A 20,486-nucleotide genomic window follows, 5' to 3' on the forward strand; every position below is an offset into this window, starting at 1 on the left:
GAAATCCCATGGACAGAGGAGGTTGGCGGGCTACAGTCCAGGGGCCACAAAGGGTCGGACACAACAGAGAATGCATGTTCATATTCAGAGACAGAGACCAATTAGGAAGTTTTTGTAGATGTCCGATCACTGCGGACGCTGGCTGCAGCCCGGAAATTAAAAGACGCTTGCTCCTTGGAAGGAAAGTTATGACCAACCTGGATAGTATATTAAAAAGCAGAGACATTACTTTGCCAACCAAGGTCCGTCTAGTCAAGGCTATGGTTTTTCCCATGGTCATGTATGGATGTGAGAGTTGGACTGTGAAGAAAGCTGATCACCGAAGAATCGATGCTTTTGAACTGTGGTGTTGGAGAAGACTCTTGAGAGTCCCTTGTACTGCAAGGAGATCTAACCAGTCCATTCTAAAGGAGATCAATCCTGGGTGTTCATTGGAAGGACTGATGCTGAAGCTGAAACTGCAATACTTTGGCCACCTCATGCGACGAGTTGACTCACTAGAAAAGACTCTGATGCTGGGAAAGGTTGGGGGTGGGAGGAGAAGGGGACAACAGAGAATGAGATGGCTGGATGGCATCACCGACTCTGTGGACATGAGTTTGGGTAAACTCCAGGAGTTGGTGATGGACAGGGAGGCCTGGTGTGCTGTGATTCATGGGGTCGCGGAGAGTCGGACACTACTGAGCGACTGAACTGAACTGAACTGAACTGAACTGAATTAGGAGATGAAATCAGTTGGATCTGTACAGGATGCCCTTCCAGAGTAGCTCAGAAAGAAAAAGATTGTTTTCAGACAACTGCTTAAGTGCTAACCTATTTTTGCAGACTGCTAAGTGATCTTGGCCAGATCCTTTGATACTGTAACGATCATGCTGTTAAATGGCAGAGGACTCATCTGCACAGTCTTATTTGTTACAAACTCTCAAGAGTCAGGGAAAGGATTTTTCACCTTCCAATAGGACATTAAGTTGAATAGGAAGATAGGATTGAGTCATTCTTATCTGTTTCCTTGCTTGCTTACTGTTTATCTTCTTATGCAATGTAAATCCCAAGAGAACAGGCTTGAGGACATTCATTGATGGCTCTCCAGTGAAACAGTGCTTGTCCCAGAGTAGACTCTTGGTGAATATGTTCTGAGTAAATGAAAGATAGAAAGACAGACAAAGTAAGGGAAAAGGAGGCAGAGGAAGAGAGAAATGAGGGGAGAGAGGGGGAAGGAAAGAAGGAAAGAAAGAAAAAAAAAAGGAAGGAAGGAAAAAGGGAGGGAGGAAAAGAAAGGCAGGCAGGAAGGGAAATAATGAGAGAGAAACAGAAAGAAAAATGATGAATGTCCGGTAAAAGAGACCATCACGTTGGACAGGGAATTAAGACATTCAGTCTTTCTTCTAACTACTGTTGATTCAACACCTGTGCAGAGCTAAATGTTGAAGATGCTGCCTTTATGATGTTGCCAATGTCAATGTCTGGGTTTGATTTTGCTATTCAGGAGCCTAGAGCCCTGACAAGTCTACCTTAAGCTTAAACTGATGGTGGGGGGCGGGGGCGCAGGCGGAGAGGATAAGATGACAACTAAAGCACTTTTCAGATCTCCTCTTCATAATTAACCTGCTTTAAATCTTGGCTTCAGTCCCTCTTTTGCTTTTTGTTTATTTTGTTCTTAAAACCTTTATTTTTAATAGTCCCAAACTGGAAATAACTCAAAACATCCAACAATAGGTGAACGAAGAAGCTGTGATGCATTCACATAGTGGAAATCTATTCAGCAACTTTATTACTAACTTACTTAATGATTTAATTAGAGTGTAGTTGATTTACAATGTTACTTTCAGATGTACAGCAAAGTGATTCACATATATATGTGTGTATATATTTTCAGATTTTTTTTCCATCATAGGTTATTACAAGATAGTGAATATATCTTGCGCTATACAGGTCCTTCTTGTTTATCTATTTCATGTATAGTGGCACTTTGCTGTTTATCCCAAAACTGTAATTTATCCTTCCCTCCCCCGTTTTCCTTTTGGTAACCATAACTTTGTTTCTGTGCGTCTGTTTTATAAATAAGTTCATTTGTATCAATTTTTTTTTTACAATTTGCATATAAGGGATATGATATATTTGTCTTTCCCACTTCACTTGGTAGGACAATCTCGAGCTTCAACACTCCCTCTTTTAGAGCGAGCAAAGAAACATGAGAGGCCGCCACCTAAGACCAAATCCTTGCCCTCTGAACAGAAGTGGAACCACGCCCTCGAACTGGTTTTCTCAAAAAGCTAGAAAAATGCTAAACAGTGACCGACCTGGAGGACGAAAACAATGAGGCACTAATTGTTCACTTTCCTCCAGGTCCCGAGAGGAGGAGGCTGGCTCGGGGCTTCTCGGGCTAGCGCGCCGCCGCCCCGTCTCCGGACGGAAGGTGAAGGGGAGGCGCCCGAGCCTCGGGGATGCGCCCCACACTCGGACGGGGCGGGCCTGCAAGCGGTGCCCGGGCCGGGGGAAGGCTCCCATTGGCCGAGGGCGGGTGACGGGAGAGGCGGGGCAGTATAAGGGAGGGGGTGTGCGCGCCCCGTGTCAGTTTCGGAGTCCCTGGCGTCTCCCCTCCGAGCTGCGGCGTCCGGGGCGCGCCTCTGCCTAGGGCTATTTCCCCTCCTCTGCCCACCCGGCGCCCCGCAGCACCCCCAGCCCCCGGGCCCTTCCTGCCTTTCCTCCGCGGCCCTTAGAGCCCGGAGACTTCTCTGTCTCTTTTTCTCTTCTTTCCCCTTTGTGGCTCCAAACACCCATCGCGGCGAAGCTCCCGGCTCGAGAGGGAGTTCCACTTGCAGGCGAAGGGCGGCCGCCCGCGCAGCGCACCGGCGCCTCCTGCGACCCCACCGGCCGGCGCGCGCACCCCGCCTGCCCGCCCCGCGCCTGCCTTCGTTCGCCCGAGGAAGCCAGCCGAGAGTTCATTGATGCACCCATTCCAGTGGTGTAACGGTGAGTCCGGGGCTGCGCGGGGCGGGGGCGCAAGGGACGTGGGGCTGGCTGGAGACGAGGAGAGCGCCAGGTTTCAGATCGGAGGGCGCCTTCTCCCTCTCGAGCCAAGTTTTTACTGCAGTGGGACCGACGAGGAGGCGTCCTGGCGCTTAACTCTGCTCTGCACAGCGCGGAATTTGAAAGGGGGGGAAAAATCCAGGTTTCACTCCAGGGCTGAGAAGGCTCTCTCGAGCGGGCGGGGGTCGTGGGAGCCGAGGGGTTCCCGGCCTTTGTGTGGCGGCTTCGCACTCCTACCCGCTTCCCTCCTCGCCTTTGTGCGCTCAAACTCTTGTTCTTTGTTGTGCTTGTCGGCGGAGAATTAAATCCGCGCTCGGGCTCGGATCTCCTAGAGGGAGCTCAAGTTCCTGGTCTGAAACTTTGCAGGCTATTTTAAATATGTATACAATGCAGCGTGCAGGACGGGGCGCGGGGGCGGCTTCCCCTGCGCCTTTGTTGGCTTCGCACCGGCTGCTCGGGGGCTTTGTGCCCGGGGATGACGCCGGATTAATGAGCGTGCCTTTATTGGATTGATAATGCCGTGTAGATCTCCTGGCGCCCGGCTACCCTTGAATGCAGGGCTTGCCTGGGGATCTGTGCTCACTGGCCCAAGGCCAGACCACGGTACCAGCTCCTGTGCCTCGGTGGTGTCCGCGCCTCCGGACCCTGTCTTCCCTTCTTCCCCAGCCTGGTTGATGCTAAATTCACCTCACATTTAGGCTTTTTAGCAGTTTCCGTGACTACAGGTTGGGCTTGGGACTGATTCCTTGTCCAGGCTACCTGAATAGACGCCCTTCTAAGCCGGTCAGTTCAAAACTTTGGCTGCTGATACCCTCCAGTGACCCTGGGATCTTGACTGCCTTGTTCTAAAGCTTGTAGAGTTTCTGGAGAAAGGGGGGGAGGGCGGGCAGGGGCCGGGGGCAGGGAGAAAGAAGCAGCTGGCCTTATCTCTGAGTAGGGTAGGCTGGCTAGTTCGTAGGGGTGGGGTGGGGGGAGGTGGAAATCCATTCTTGAGAGCAGACTCTTGCCAGATCTTGCATTAATTATTTCAAGAGGCTTTTGTTTTAAGGCAGGGTTTGGGCAGCCTGTGTATGAGGGGCTCCCATCCCCCTCTTCCTCTTGCTGGTAGGATCTAATTTCCTGAAAATGAACCAAGCTGTGTGTGTGATCGGAGGCATAGCTGGAGTGGGGGCGGGGACGGGGTGGGGGAGGACAGTGAACCCCCGCATCTGGGAAAGATTCCTGTTGGCTGGGAAAGAGAAGCGTTTCCCAGATCCCCTGGTCGTTCTTGGCCAGCCCTTCTCTTGACGTCACTCCAGCTCCCAGCCCGCGAGCTGGGGGATGAGACATTCTGATGTCAAGGCTTTCATAGGTCGGGTAAACAATGGAACAGACTTCAGGAGAAGAACCAAGGTGGCTAGCTGTCAGTGAACACTAGCCCTGTTTCTGGGCCGCCCCCTTTCATAGGTTTTTAAACCAGCAGAGCACTTGCTGCTTCATCTTTCCACTTTTTAAAACATGTATTTATTTTTGGTTGATTTGTAGTTGACTTGGGCTTCCCAGGTGACTCAATTGAAAAGAATTGCCCTGCCAATGCAGGAGACACGTGTTTGATCCCTGGATCAGGAAGATCCCCTGGAGAAGGAAATGGCAACCCACTCCAGTATTCTTGCCTGGAGAGTTCCATGGATAAAGGAGCCTGGCAGGCTACAGTCCGTGGGGTCACAAAAGAGTTGGACACGGCTCAGCGACTAAACAACACAGTTGACTTACTATGTTGGGTTTCTTTTTACTTCTTAAAGTGACGGAGAAAGGACTGTTCTCTGACTCCAGGGAAGAAGCAATCCCTCCCCAAACACCTTTGTGATAAATATCTGGAGCCTGTCATTCCTGGGGTTAAAAATTCTTTCCTTATAAGTTTAGAGGAAAAGTTACACCACTGTCAGCTTTTAGCCCAGTGTATTTTTTGTCTACTTCTTTGATCAGAATGCAAGCAAATGGGCCATCTCCTCTTAGCCATGAAGCTCTTCTCACCCACACCTCTTTATCATAGAAAGTCCCAACTCACTGACTCAATCCTGGAGCCCTCGGGAAAGCCTCTTGGCAAGATCAGATGATCAAAATAAACTGATACACTGCTGAGGCCAGAGTGCCTTCAGAGTGCATACGTGCAAACCCTCTGCGTTATCTATGGTCATTGTCATGCAAGGGAACCAAATGAGGTTCTTTGGGACCCTATGGATGCCAGGATACAGCTGAGGAAAGGTACACGGTGGAATTTCCCTGGTGATCCAGTGGTCAACAGTTTGACTTCCAATGCAGTGGGTGTGAGTTCAGTCCCTGGTCAAGGAACTGAGATCCCATTTGCCTCCCAGCCAAAAAACCAAAACATAAAAGCAATACTGTATCAAATTCAGTAAAGACTTAAAAAAAAGGTACATGGAGAGTCAAGGCAGATGGAGGATTAGACTCTTACAGCATCAACTGTTGATGAGATGGGGCTGGGGGAGACATGCCTGGTGGGGAAGAAGCCTCTTTGGCATGAAGGACAGAGTTACCTGGAAGACAATCCCAAACACCGTTTTCCAGAGTAGACAGAAAGTTGTTCCTGCCTGGCCAGTCCACCGTGGTGTCTTCAAGGAAAAATCAATCTCCTTTGGCCCACAGAGATCAAATATTTAAGCAGAGGGTGAAGAGGTGGTGAAACCTTTCTAACCCATGCTGGAGGCTAAGAAGCAGGGGTTTAGCAAAGCTTAGTAGCTAATTAACTTTTTCCCAACTTTAACCCAAAAGTCTCTCTGGACAAGAACTACTTTTACTTTTTGTTTTCCCACAATGTCTAGATCAGTGTGTAAGTCAAGCCAGCAAGCAGGACTTGTTGGTTGACTGGTCACCCGTCAACTGAGGGCAGTTTCTGGGCAATTTTCCCGAACTTCAGTCTCCTTACTTTCAAGCAGGAGCTTTTGCCAAGAGGACTAGGTCGCCTTGAAAAAAATCAGGAATTACTTATCTGTTACCCAGTTACTGAAAAAAAGCCAAACGTGAGGGTAGGCATTGAAGAAAGTTCAAGGACGAACGTTTGCTATCCTGAGACCTAGGAGTACTCAGGCTTGTTAGAACTCTCTCTGATCTCAGAATTGTATGTTATTGTTCAGTCACTCAGTCGTGTCCGACTCTTTGCGACCCCATGGACTGCAGCACGCCAGGCTTCCCTGTCCCTCACTGTCCCCGAGTTTGCTCAGATTCTTGTCCGTTGAGTCGATGATGCCATCCAACCATCTCATCAGTCACACACCTACTATGTGCCACACTTTCCACGATGGAAATCTTTGTGTCTGTCTGCTTCCCTAGACTGTCATATCATCTAGTCTTTCTTCCTTTTTTCTTCAGTGTCCATCATGGTCCTTGTCGTGTAATCAGTGTTTAATGCGTGTTTGAGTTAAATGAAGCTGATTCTAGGAACTGTAGGGCAACCTAAGACAGTCAACTGAGAGTGCTCAAGCCAGAACACGTGATACAGGCTGTGAGCGCTATAGAATTCGAGCGGGGGTGGGTGGGTGTCCCTGGACTATCACAAAGCCCAGCCTTGGGGGACTTTGGGAAGGGAAAGAGAAAGCTGCATGAGTGAAAGTTTGGAGGCAGATGAAGACAGGATTGGGCAAGAAATAGAGAGGAGACTCCCTCACCGTGGGTGATGCTGGGGGATACTGAGTTGGGGACGGAGAGAGAGGACCCATCGCATTCTTGTTTGGAAGGACTGGAAGCCTGAGTTTAGTAGATCATAGTAGAAAAACAGAGTGGGAGGATATACCAGACATGTGGGCTAAATTAGAGGAGGGACTAGACATCAATTAATAGGGACCTGGAGTAGAACTGGGCTCCAAGTGTGTTTGGAATAGCGATTTGGCAGGAGAGTTGGCATACAGTCAGAAAGAGGTTTGGAGGGGGCTTGTTATATTGGTCACTAGATTGATCTCGGGGATGAAGAGGGTGGAGATGTGTGAAGTCAGGGATGACTCCGGTCTTTCGAGTCAAGGCGTCTGCGGAGTTGGGGTCGCAGCCTTAATTATGGTATAGCGTTCCAAAGTATATTAATGGCTCCTAACCACAATGTCAGGAAAGCACAGAAACCCGTATTGAAGGCCTGAGTCCTCCTCCCCCCTCTCCCTGCCCACCCACCCCTCCACGGCTTGTGAGATCTTAGTCCCCACCTCCCCACTCCCCTCACCCCTACCAGGGACTGAACCTGTGCCCTCAGCAGTGAAAGTGCAGAGTGCTAACCACTCAACTGCCAGGGAAGTCCCCATAGGCCTTTGAAGCCAGGCCTTCTTAGCTGTTTGACTATAGGCGTTATTTAATGATTGAGTCTTTTTTCAAACCCTGTGGAGGGGGCGGGGAGAGTACATTTCATGGTGATGTTATTACAAAGGTTCAGTTGGTAGCGTGAGATGTGTTTCACTGGTAGCATGTGTAAGGGCTTCCCAGGTGGCTCATCGGTAAAGAATGCAGACGTTTGATCCCTGAGTCGGGAAGATCCCTGGAGAAGGAAATGGCAACCCAGTATTCTTGCCTGGAGAATCCCATGGACAGAGGAGCCTGGCGGGCTACAGTCCATAGAGTTGCACAGAGTTGGAAACAACTGAGTGAATGAATGCACACACACACACACAGAGACACTGTGTCTCATGGTAAAGCCTAGCCTTCCTGTCCCAACACTTTCTGAAATCCAAGACTCTGAGGCTTACCTTTCAGATCACTGATATTTTTGCCTGCTAGCAAGAAAAACCACTCACCTGATTTACGGTTAATTCCTTTTTCTTTTTCCCCACTTATAACCATGATAGACAATTTTCTAACCCTCAGGACCAGTGGCCCCACGAAGTAGCTCCAGGATTGGTTTTTCCAGCCACTTGACAGACAGCATCTTTCATTCCTCCTCTTTCCTTGTCTTCTCCGCCACCAGCTTTGTATCGAACTTCCCTGTTACCAGCCGTAACTTGGCTTCCACCATTCCAAATGCTTTGGTGAGATGTGACCCAAGAAAGGAAAATCTTGTCTTTATAGCAAATCTTCTCTTTGTTTTTCTTCAGCCAGAACCCGATCACGTACCTCTGTTGGTGTTGTTGTTATTTAGTCTCTGTGACCCCATGGACTATAGCCCATCAGGCTCCTCTGTCCATGGGATTTCCCAGGCAAGGATACTGGAGTGGGTTGCCATTTCCCTCTCTTCTCCAGGGGATCTTCCCCACCCAAGGATCGAACCCCCATCTCCTTCTTTGACAAGCGGATTCTTTACCGCTGAGCCACCAGGGAAGCCCAATCACGTACCTACCCCAACACCAAACCCTGGCAAAAGCAAGGTGATTGTCACTTTCAGATCAATCAGGATTTACTCCTGAGTCATGTGAGTGAAGCTCCTAGTGGCCACCCGTGCTTCCCACACTGAAGGGACCTTGTTAAAACGTAGATTCTGATTCACTTTGATGGAGGCTGGCCTGAGATTCAGTATTCTGCCACTCTGGGGAAGCCACTGCCATTAGCAGACCGCATGGTGAGGCTTTGAGTAGAAAGAGGGAGGGTGGCCAGGAAAAGTGAGCAGTGGTTCCCCCTCCCCCACCCCCTGCCACATTCTGGAACGCGGGCCCAGACTCAGAGTGAACAATTTCTATTCTGGTCAGGGTGCAGCCTGGTTTCTGGAGCAGGTGGCTTAATAATGACAAATGACCTTTGCAACTTCGCTTTGCAATTTACAAAGCGTATTTCTTATGCCATAGTCTTTGGTTGCCTCTGCACTTTGCTTGTTTTCCTGTGACAAAGGGGAGCTTTTCAGCAAGGTAATTTCTCAAAGGTCGCATAGCTAGGGGGAGGTGGGATTGGAGCCCAGAAGTATGTTTCCTCACCTGAGGCTCTTCATCTTGCTAGTGCACCCTAGGGGCTTCTACCAGATGAAAGTGAGTTTTCCATTTCCACCCACTGCCCGATTCCTTGATCCCCTAGAAGGAGGTGCAGGTTGAAGTACCATCTGTAGGATCCCGTTGCCTAGACTGATTAAATCCTTTACCCAAGATCATGTCACTAGTGTTAGGACAAGGGTGTAAATGTAAGTCCCTGGAATGTAAATTGGTGCCCCCAGTATGGAAAACAGTGTAGAGGTTCCTTAAAAAACTCAAAGTAGAACTACAAGATAATCTAGCAGTCCCACTTCTGGGTATTTACACCCCCCCACCCCTGCCAAAAAAAATACACTCATTCAAAAAGATATACCCCAACGTTCATAGCAGCCCTATTGACAGTAGCCAGGACTTGAAGGCAACCTGAATGTTCATCAACAGATGAATGGATAATGAAGATGTGGTTCACACACACACACGATATTGGGTTGGTCCAAAAGTGCATTTGGGTTTTTCCATACCATGTTTCAGGAAATACCCAAACGAACTGTTTGGCCAATCCAATGTTATCATGGAAAACTACTCAGCCATAAAAAGAAAAGAATGAAATAATGCTTTTTGCAACAACCTGGATGGACATAGAGATTATCGTACTAAGTGAAGGGAGAAAGATAGATACCATACAGTATCACTTGTATGTGGAATCTAAAATATGACACAGATGAGCTTGTTTACAAACAGAAACAGACTCACAGAAACATAGAAAACAAGCTTACAGTTCCCAGAGGAGGAAAGGAATGAGGGAGGGGTAAACTAGGAGTTTACTAGATACCAACTACTGTGTATAAAATAAATAGCAAAGACCTGCTGCATAGCACAGGGAACTGTAATATTCAATATTCTATCCTAAGCCATCATGGAAAAGAATATGAACAAGAATACATATTCGTATATGGATATCTGAATCACTTTGCTGAACATCCACAGTGAACACAACATTGTAAATCAATTATGCTTCAATTAGAAAAAAGTCAGTCCCTGAGTCAGAGGCTTGCCATTTCTCCTGCATCCTTGCTCACGCAGAGTGCCATCAGCCCCGGCAGTAAATTTCCCACTATCATAACACTTGCCCTTCCCTGTTCTCTGCAGGGTGTTTCTGTGGCCTGGGACTGGTGAGCACCAACAAGTCCTGCTCAATGCCCCCCATCAGTTTCCAAGACCTTCCCCTCAACATTTACATGGTCATCTTCGGCACGGGCATCTTCGTCTTCATGCTGAGCCTCATCTTCTGCTGCTATTTTATCAGGTGGGTGGCTTGCTGTCTGGCCTGGGGTCCCGGGGAGGGGGAAGTCCAGGAGGTGGCAGCCATAGGTAGGGTGAACCAAGCGAGCCTCCTGTTGCAGTCACCAGCCTCCAGCAGGGGCTCCTTGCTTTGAGGACAAGACTTAGCCTGCCGTTTGCTGGGCCCCTGAGGCCTGCTGTTTCTATTTCCATCAGCCTGTCAAGTTGTCCAGAGCATACAAGGTCAGCGTGGATCAGCCTGCATCCCGCCTGCTGGCCAGTTCCACTCACGTTGCCTAGAATGACCAAGTAATATCATCAGTGGTCCCTCGCCGTCTCTCTCCACCCACTCACCCTCTGGGTGGCCAGGGCCAAGGGGGCATCATTCCACCAGTGGCATGACCCTCTGCCCTCCTGGGAAATCCTGTTATCCTTCCAGATGCTAATATTAGCAAGCTGGTGTCTGCAGAGCTGCCTGTTTGTACTGCCTCTTACGTTTGAGAGAATAAAAACTGAAAACCATCACTTCTTATCACGTCGGGTCCAGGGAAGAATTGGAGCTTAGCAGGGCGAGCCAAGCTCCAGGAACTGTTTCCTTTGCTTCTAGACAAGGGAATTGGTGGCTATCTTCTATCAAAAATGTAGGGCATGCCTGGTATTCAGGGTGGAAAATACAGTAGTGTTTCTGAACTCGGGCGCCCTATGGCTATTAACAATTCCTCATTGTATGGGTCTGTCCTGTGCATTGGGGAACACTGCACACCCCTGACCAGTAGAATGTCATAGTCCTGAGAGCCATTGTGATAAAACCAAGCCACACGCCCACACACAGACACACACACAAGCATGTGATTACCCAACGCCTGGGTAGACAGACATCAGCTGGGGTGTCTAGTATCTGATCAGATCATCTAAACAGATTAAATTAAGATGAAGGCCAAAGGAGTTCCCATTCCCCACAGAGATACCCTGGTGGGTTTGAATGACTCGCCTGGCGGGAGGCTGGAGGGTTAGATTCCTCTGGCCGAGGAGCCACTTCTTAAGAAGGGGAAGTGCCCTGGGGCCCTGCTGTCCTTTGCGTCTCATCCACTGTCTCAGCCCCCTTTTTTTCTCCAGACTTCAAAAAGTCCCCAGGACTGGAATTTTCCACTTAGAAGGCTTTTTGCAGAGAAGGTAGTGGTTTATTTTCTCCCCTTGTACCACTGAGTCTGAAATTTGCATCTCGTTAGTAATGCAAATGTGTGGGTAGATTTCCGGTATCTCAACACCCCCTTTCACACCCGCCTGCCCCTTCCCCCCAGCTGAAGTTTTCTTCCTCAAACTTTTCATCTTCCTGACCAACAACCACCCCGCTCTCCGCATGTGAAGCAATGTATGCAACTCCCCGGAGACGGAAGATGAGGGCATACCCAAGATTTATGTGCGAGGCTGGCAGGAGGCTGTAAAACCAGGCTGTATCTGGCCCCTACACACACACACACACACACACACACACACACACACGCGCATGCATGCACATCCCTGCCAGGCTGCAGAGGTGGTCAAGAGAGGAAGTTCTACAAAATCACTCTGAGCCAGTAGATGGGAGACCCAGCTTCATTTCCTAGTTCTGCCACTAATAGGTGTGATCTTGGGGTTTAAGCTCCTCTTTGCCCAGGACTTCCTTGTGTGCTAGGGACCGTGCTGACCACCTTGTGAAATGTTCATCTTCCTTAGTCCTCAGAACTGCCCTCCAGTTTCAGTATTAATCTGCTTCATAAATGAGGGAACTCGTGCTCAGGCGGTTAAAGAGCTGCCTGAAGTCCTATATCCGGAAAGATGGTGAGATGGACTTGTCTGATGACAGTTAGCGAGGGTCTTTCAGATTCCGGATGTTGGCCTTCCCAGATTCTTATTCCTTGAACGGGATCATCTGGGGCTCCCATGGCCACCCGCTCGCAGCCAGACACCATGGTGCTGCGGAGCTGTGGGTACGGCGGGTTTATTTTTTTTTGCTTGGCTGGAGTTGGTGACCACATGATACCAGAAGCTTTCCCCCCACTGCAGGGCTCCTTGGCACCACCTGTTTTCCTTCTGCAGTCATCTGCCCCTTCGCCACCCCGCCCTCTGTCCTGTAGCCCAAAGCCAGTGTGATCCGGGCGTCTCATGGTTCCCCAGCCTTGCTGGTATGTGGCAGCCTGGGAGCGCCTATATATAGAAAGACACACAAGCACAGAAGCCACTTCCTCTGCCTGCTTCTCGGTTTCCTCCTCAGCCAAAATAGGCCTGTGACCCCCTGCTCCTGACCTGCTGAGCTCATCGGCCCAACTCCCGCCTCGCTCCATCTTCCCCGACACCCCCCGCAGCAGGAGCTGATCTCTGCCCTACACAGGATGGAAGGGGCCCCGTGAAGTACAAATCGGGCAGGAAAGAAACGACTCTTTGCAGGACTTGCCTGCATTGTTTGTTGCAAAAGGGGAAAAGCCAGGAAGCGCCCACTGGCAGTGGCTTGAAATGGGCTCATTGAATTCAGGGTATTTTTAGCTGCTTTGCTCACCCCAGCAGCTGAGAAGGCCACCTGTCCCGAGTTGCTGGCACTCCATCCCCGCTGGGATAGCCCAGGATCTCTGCTTTTTTGTTCTCATTTTCCTTGCAACCCTTTTGGCCCTGTTTCATCCCAACCTCTACCTTCCTGAAATGGAAATCTACAGGCAGAGTGAATCTAGAGCGTGGCTCTGAAGCCTTCACTGTTCCAATTGATAGTCCTGGACTCTCAGAGTCAACTTCTGGAGAATCCTTGGGTGAGACCATTAAATGGAGCCAGACAGACAGAAGGGGCCCCCCTGGCATCCTACAGCAGAGCAAGCAGAAAGGCATTGCACGTCCTGTGTAAGTGTAGCCATGCTGCAGGCGAAGTAGGCGAGGCTCCGGAGACGTGACATCCCCTCTTTCTGAGCCAGGAAGCCGGCAGGCTCCTCACCACTTCCTTATTTACTCTGTACATACCTGCTAAAAGAGCCGCAGTCTCTCCCTCAGAAGGCAGCTCTGGGCAGCCTAATGAGAGCACATTTCTTCTTCCCCAGATGAACCCAGTGTCAGGCAGGTGGCCCTTGAGCATTTAAGCGCATCCTTCGTTTTGAGTGCATCCTTCCCCGCCCTTGTCATTTGGAAGTGGGGACACAGATGCAGGTGTGTACAGGAATGTGTGCGGGTCGGGGTGGAACAGTGGGAGCGCTGGTTAGACCGTCAGCCCGTCCCTCCGAGGACCAGAAACTCCCCCGATGAGGGAGGAGGCGAGGGTTGGGGGCGGGGGGCAGGCAGCAGCGGTGCTGCCTGGCCCTCAGCCCCGAGGCAGAGGATCGCTGGCCCCACCTGTCCCCTGACCTCCTGTTAGAAGCCATGGAGGTGGAGGCTGCCGGATCTTATCTGCCTCCAGGCTGTGCACCAGGCTTTCTGCATCCTCCTTTGCTCTGGTTCCAGCATCTCTGTATTGCTCTTAGAGCATCTTACCTTGCTCCTTCCCTTCAATTAAGGCTAGTGATTGAAGATTCTCTTCCTCTAACTCAGACCTGCTTTTTTTTTTTTTTTCCATAAAATGACAGATATTACAGGCTCTGCAGGTCATAGGATATCTATCTGAACCACCCAGCCTTTCTGTACAGAAGCAGTCATAAAGTATAAGTGTGGCTGTGCTCCAGTAAAATGTTATGGGCATTGAAAGTTGATTTTCATATAATTTCCACATGGCCTGAAATATTCTTTCAATTCCTGCTTTCAGCCATTTACGAGTAAGCACGGTTCTGTAACCAACAAGGACCTACTGTACAGCGCACAGAACTCTCCTCAGTGTAACGTGGCAGCCTGGAAGGGAGGGGAGTTTGGGGGAGAATGGATACATGGATATGTACGGCTGAATCCCTTCGCGGTCCACCTGAAACTATCACAGCATTTGTTTGTTAATCTGCTATACCCCATGGCAAAATAAAAAGTTTAGTTTTAAAAAAAAAAGAATAAGTATAGGACTTCCCTGGTGGCTCAGTGGTAAAGAACCCATGGGCCAGTGCAGAAGACTTGGGTTTGGTCCCTGAACTGGAAAGTTCCCACGTGCTGTGGAGCAGCTAAGCCCGTGCACCCCAACTATTGAGCCTGAGAGCCGCAACTACTGAACCTACGTGCCATGGTTGCTGAAGCCCACGCACCCCAGAGCCCATGCTCCACAGCAGAAGAAGCCTGAGCATCAAAGCGAAGAGTAGCCCCCGCTTTCCTGCAACTAGATAAAAGCCCTCGAGCAGCAACAGAGCACAGCCAAAAATTACATCAGTAAAATTATATATATAGGAAAGTACAGTTCTCTGCTTCTGGGCCTTATGAAACAAATGGTTAGCTGGCTTTGACCCTCAGGAGACCATGATTGGCCGCCCCGGTCGTAACCTGGTGGTTCTCTGATATTTTCTTACAATAACACAAATCTTTGGTAGAAATGATTCCTGGGAGAGAAAACTTCATCCAGTCCCCTACAGAAGGCCACAGAGCTCCCTGCACAGTTCAGAGGTTTCTCTCACTGAAAATAAAACAGAAAAAAAAAAAAAAGTGATCAGCATTGTCTCAATCTTGGCCATTGGCACAGTAAGCCATTCAGAAAGTTGGTGGCTTGTTGATTGAAAGGATATTTCCCAAAAACCCATTCTATGCCCAAGAGCATAGTGTGTGCCACCTGATTGTGAGGCTGGCCACAGTTTGTGTTAAAGAGCTCGGGCTCTGTCATCAGATCGACTTTGGTTAGAATCCAGACTCTGCTGCCAGGCAGCTCTGAAGTTTGGGCGAGTTACTTAGCTTCTTTGGACTCCGTGTTCCTTGTCTGCTAGGAAGCATGTCTCTCCCTCTGGAAGGTGTTTGAAATTGATGAGCACAGATATGGATCTGTATCGGTAGATATCGGATACGGATCTATATCAGTAGAGATCGACGCCTAGCAAATCCCCCATCACAGTCATGCTCCTGCCATTAGTAACGGCATGTTCTGGCCATTGTGTTCTGGCCATTGAGAGTCCGGCTGTATGCAGGCCACCAGCTTGAAACAAAAAGAGGAAAACAAAGAAGGGATTGCCTGTGTTGCCCTGGTGCTGTGAAGGGGGAAGCGTGTGCTCTGCCTCCAGAATACTTCTGTTCTCCGGGTGGAAAATTCCCCAGGCTCAACAGATGTTCTCCTGCTGCCCAGGCTTGGTGGAAATAGCCCTCTTAAGAGTGTCTACCTTCTGGGACTTCCCTGGAAGTTCAGTGGTTAGGGCTCCTCATTTTCGCCACTGAAGGGGGCCGGTTCGTTCCTGGTCAGGAACTAAGATCCCACAAACCACGTGGTGTGACCAAAAAACAAAAACAAAACTAACTTTTGCACACTCAGCAAGCAGATGGTTGATCTCTCTAGTTGGGGAGCCCAAAGGAAATGACCTGCCAGGAAGGAAGGTGAATGAACTTTTAGGGTGCTCTGCCAGAACCCCCACCCCCAGTTGAGGGTAGGTGACAATGAGTTTTGAGACAGTTAAACCTAAGAGTTTGAGTCCTTGCCCTACGCTGGTGACCTGCAGAGACTTCTATGCATATTCTGTGTCTACGGGACGCACCTCCCCACCCCCAGAAGGAAGGCCCAAGCCGCCGGCCTGTCTCTCCTGCTCTGAATGGCTGTTTGTGCAAAGACATAATGACTTCTTCTCTCCCCTCTTTCTTGCTCCCCGCAGCAAACTCCGGAACCAGGCACAGAGCGAACGATATGGATATAAAGAAGTAAATAAAGTCCTCATTTTGTCCTGAGACCTCTCCCTGCTCCACCACTACTGGCCCAGCGAGAGATGGCCGGGGGAGGTGGAGGGAACCGGGAGGGGGCTAGATGAAGCTGGCCTGCTCTCCCCTCGGGTCTAGGGAGGGCGAGGGTCTCCCTGGATGGGGCTGGGGGCTCCCTTCCTCGGCTGATACCACTTGGCCCCATGTTTGGTTTCTTCTGACCCCAGGTCTCCCCTCTTGTTTCCAAGGTGGTGCTTAAGGGAGATGCCAAGAAGTTGCAGTTATACGGGGTGAGTGCCCTGGGGTAGCTCGCGGGGTGCCCAGTGGGTAAGGCAAACCTTCTCCAGGTCTAAAGACCTTTTGAGGAACCTTCTTAGCTCCTGCCTTCCGGTCTCCTTGGGCCAAATAGAACTCACATCCCAGGAGGTGATCAATATGCAGAATCTGTTATGTCTGGGACTGGCGCCAGCAGAAAACAAAGGGGGTCACCAAAGGGTTTGGGTACATGGTGACCTGTGACCCCAGGAAGCCTGCTAGACGTAATCTTAACAGGGAGGGCAGTCTGACCACTCCTGGCCAGACTTCACTAACTTTCCCTGCTCAGCACCCCAATCTGGGTCCGAAAGGGGTCCCTTCTGTGTGTGCTCTGTCCTGGCGACTGTGGGTCTGACATGCGAGTGTAGCCTTCTAGTTCTCCCCTGTTCCCCTCCATTCCCCTGCACCTCATCACACCCACTTTCTGGGGCCCCTCAACTCCCAGTTCTTTTAGGGCTATACCATTTCTTCTTCCTTTACCACGTGTGCCTTTGGGGTCACCTAACTCATGTCCCAGGACTTCCATCCATAACCACAGGCATTCGTGCAGAGAGCGTGTGTGTGGTTATCCGGGTGTGGGAAGAATCACAGGTCCCATCATGCACAAGACTAGCCTGGACATGGCCTCATTTCATCTCTTTGGGGTCCATAGTCATGATGTCCCCAAGTTCTGATGTTTCTTAAGCTCTCCTCCAGAAGAGAAAATTCAGCTGGGAGTGAGGGGTTAATATAGTAGGATGCAAGACTGGCTTTAAAAAATGGAAACTATACACCAGACCCCCATCCTTACCTCTAGTTATGGATAAGTGCCCCCTGGTCGAAAGTCCTAGGCTAGAAATACTATAAAAAAAAAGCAAGAAATAATGCTATTTACAGTAACATGGGTGGACCTAGAGATTATCATGCTAAGTGAAGTCAGACAGAGAAAGAGAAATACCATGTGATAACACTTACATGTGGAATGTAAAATATGACACAAATGAACTTATCTACGAAAGAAAAACAGACTCCAGACCTAGAGGACAGACTTGTGGTTGCCAAGGGAAAGGGCGTTAGAGAGGGATGGATTGAGAGTTTGGGGTTAGCAGATGCAAACTATTCTATGTAGGATGGATAAACAACGAAGTTGTATTGTAGAGCACCGGTAACTGTATTCAATATGCTAAAATAAACCACAGTGGAAAAGAACGTGAAAAATAACATGTATAACTGAGTCACTCTGCTGCACAACAGAAATTAACACGTTAATAACAATTAAATGCTTTTTGTCTGTATTATCTGGCGTGGGAGCCACTAGCCATACTGTGGTTGTTGAGCATTTAAAATGTGGCTGCCATGACTGAGGAACTAACCATTTAATTTCATGTACTTGGATCCGTTTAAACCTGAAGCAGTCCGCTGTGGATCATGGCTACCACGTGTCAGGGTTAGTTCTTTCTTGGCTGGAGATGAGGTGATGTGATTGAGGACGCGGGGGGAGGCTCTTCCCCGTCTCCTCTCACACGGCTCTCTTCCCACAGCAGACCTGTGCCGTCTGTCTGGAAGACTTCAGGGGCAAGGACGAGCTAGGTGTGCTCCCGTGCCAACATGCCTTTCACCGCAAGTAAGTGTCCGTCGTGGGGCTGTGTGTCCAGGTGCCTTGGAGCGAAAAAAGCAGGGAGCATCTTCTAGAGGGGGTGCTTCCCAGGCGATACAGTGGTAGAGAACCTGCCTGCCAAGAAGGAGACTCGGGTTCGATCCCTGGGTCGGGAAGATCCCCTGGAGAAGGACATGGCAACCCACTCCAGTTTTCTTGCCTGGAGAATCCCATGGATGGAGGACCCTGGCGGGTTACAGTCCATGGGGTTGCAAAGTCGGACGTGACTTGGAGACGGAGCAATAACAACAGTCTTCTAGAGGCTCCAGTCCCTGCTCTTCCTACCCACCCCTTGCTGATGCCCTGCATCCTGTCTGCACACCAGGCCAGCCGGAAGGGTTAGACCAGGGCAGGGATGGAGAGGTTCTTGTCTTGAGAAGCAGCTGGGCTCTATGAAGGAGCAGCCAGAGCTCGCTGGTGTCTTCTTAGAGAGTAACAGGTTGGCTTTTGCCCACAGGTGTCTGGTGAAGTGGCTGGAGGTACGCTGTGTCTGCCCCATGTGCAACAAGCCCATCGCTGGCCCCTCTGAGGCCTCCCAGAGCATCGGGATCCTATTGGACGAGCTGGTGTGAGCGCTGCCTCCCTACCAGGCTCGGAGAAGACCTCCAGCTTCGTGGGTGCCTGGTCCTTCCTCGCATCCACGGTGAACAAGACTGGCGGGTGGTGAGGGTTCCGGTCACCTGGATGGGAGGGGATGCCGGGCTGGTCTTCCATCGTCAGGGTGAGACCAGACTTGCCCACTTCTGCCTCCCGAAGCCTTCCTCCCTGTTACCCAGTGCTGATGGCCTTGCCTTGCCGGGACCGGACTCTGCCTGCGTTGTCCCTGCTCTGGGAACAGAAATCCACTCCTGTTTGGCCGAGAACTTGGAGTTCACCCTGCCTTGAGGGTTTCCTCGAGGAGGACGAGCTGCCCTGACCTTGAAGAAGGGGTGCGATGAGCTGTGCCCCACCTGTGATCCCCCACACCTCCTTGCCACCGCTTCCAGAGGAAGGTTCGAAGGCAAGGGGGTAAAGACGGAGGAACCACGTGCCTCCAGTGGAAGCTGGGGAGGCTCTGTAGGAAATCGGGAAGCACGTGGACGTGCCGAAGAAGAGTCAATGTTTACACGGGACCTGCAGAAACAAAGGCTGGCCGGCCGGCCTGCTGACTACAGCGGGGGTGGGGGGGGTGTTGAGGGGGGAGTTGGAGGGCAGCCCCAGCCCACTCCTAGCATCTGAGGTGCTTAATCCGTTCACTGTTGCTCAGTTGATCTCAGAGCTTCCTATTCCGTGTTGGGGTTTGAGGGCCCCTCCCCACCCCTCCCAGAGGAAGGGCTTGTTCTACACCCAGGTAGATTCCCCAGCGTTTTTTTTTTTCTTTTCTAAAGGAGCAAAACAAAAGGGCCTGGAGATGAGGGGCTGTCTGAAGGTTAAGGTCGTGACGGACACCCTCTTTTCCTTTGTAAATAGTATTTTTATACTTCATCCTCACCATCTCAGGCTTTATACATGGAATCCCCCAAATGGAAGGACTGGGGGCTTTCTGTTCCTTCCCCCAAGTGGGTGAGGGTGGGAAAAAGGTATGTATTTAAAGAAAATTAAATTTAATAACAAGTTTCTCTAACTTCCTGCCTGTGGTCGTGGCTTGTCTGTCGGCCCTTTGCTGCCAGCAGAGGGAACACAATCCTCCAGCAGCATCTTCCCACTTTCCCTGTGCTCAGAGCAGACACGCACACAGAGGTTCCTAATCCTTGACAAGGAGAATTGGTATTAGGTTAGTATCTGTCTGGGCTTCCCAGGTGGCTCTATGGTAAAGAATCTGACTGCCAATGAAGGAGAGACAGGTTTGATCCCTGGGGCAGGAAGATCCCCTGGAGGAGGAAATGGCAACCCACTCCAGTATTCTTGCCTGGGAAACCCCATGGACAGAGGAGCCTGGCGGGCTACAGGCCATGGGGTCCCAAAGCGTTGAAAATGATTGAGCAACTGAGCAAGCGTGTAGTGTCTTATCTTTTTAGCATAGGTTAGGACTAACATCAGTGTGCTTGAAAACCTGACTGAGCCAGGCTCACTCAAGTGATCTCTAGAATTTTTTTTTTAAAAGCTGGTGTATGGCACCAGAGCATTCCAGCTACCAAGACTTGTCAGTCATAGAATTGTCCTTGTAACTCACTGAGCTGTTTTTAAAAAAAAAAAAAAAACAAACACCTCTATGCTACCATAAAGGCTTGATTTCTTTTGCTGGAAAGACTTTTTCTTACCCACTAGCTGAGAATCACTAACCCATCCCAGCCTGAACCACATCTGGAAATACTACGTTATTAACTTTTTAACAAATTTTGTTTATTTTCGGCTGTGCCGGGTTTTTTTGCTGCACACGGGCTTTCCCTAGTTGCGGCAGACGGGGCCTGCTCTTCCCTGCGGTACATGACCTTCATTAGTTTCAGGCTCAGCTGTTGTGATGCACAGACTTGGTTGCCCTGAGCCACGTGGGATCTTAGTTCTCCAACCAGGGATGGAATCCGAGGCCCCTGCACTGGAAGGGTGGAGTTTTAACCACTGGACCGCTCCCTTGCCACTTCTTCCTTCACACTTGGGGTAACCACTGCTCCTTAGAG

At 50.1% G+C, this 20,486-nt stretch overlaps 1 protein-coding gene across 4 annotated transcripts; it reads left to right on the forward strand.

Moving 5' to 3' along the window:
* Positions 1 to 1,317: 1,317 nt before the first annotated feature.
* RNF122 (ring finger protein 122) lies at positions 1,318 to 19,521 on the forward strand. 4 transcript variants are annotated; one of them, XM_088832528.1, is made up of 6 exons: positions 1,318 to 2,973; positions 10,050 to 10,206; positions 15,896 to 15,941; positions 16,166 to 16,228; positions 17,777 to 17,856; positions 18,347 to 19,521. In XM_088832528.1, the coding sequence occupies exons 1-6, from the start codon at positions 2,949 to 2,951 to the stop codon at positions 18,459 to 18,461; spliced, it is 486 nt and encodes a 161-aa protein (XP_088688654.1). In that variant the 5' UTR covers positions 1,318 to 2,948; the 3' UTR covers positions 18,462 to 19,521. The 4 variants fall into 4 exon arrangements, with proteins under 4 accessions (XP_088688654.1, XP_088688653.1, XP_055272553.1 ...); XM_088832527.1 differs by having other exon boundaries at positions 2,544 to 2,973; positions 17,774 to 17,856; positions 18,347 to 19,516; XM_055416578.2 differs by having other exon boundaries at positions 2,548 to 2,973; positions 16,187 to 16,228; positions 18,347 to 19,515.
* Positions 19,522 to 20,486: the final 965 nt, after the last annotated feature.

Source organism: Moschus berezovskii, chromosome 26 (assembly GCF_049115385.1).
Source record: "Moschus berezovskii isolate FMDL1 chromosome 26, NW_MosBer_1.0, whole genome shotgun sequence".
Classification (NCBI taxonomy): domain Eukaryota; kingdom Metazoa; phylum Chordata; class Mammalia; order Artiodactyla; family Moschidae; genus Moschus; species Moschus berezovskii.

Bases quoted from the DNA above. Each gene is read 5' to 3' on its own strand.
- RNF122 (XM_088832527.1), top strand. From the start codon at position 2,949: ATGCACCCATTCCAGTGGTGTAACG. The intron at 10,207-15,895 runs GTGGGTGGCTTG...TGCTCCCCGCAG, and splicing joins TTCTGCTGCTATTTTATCAG to CAAACTCCGGAACCAGGCAC. The intron at 15,942-16,165 runs GTAAATAAAGTC...TTCTGACCCCAG, and splicing joins AACGATATGGATATAAAGAA to GTCTCCCCTCTTGTTTCCAA.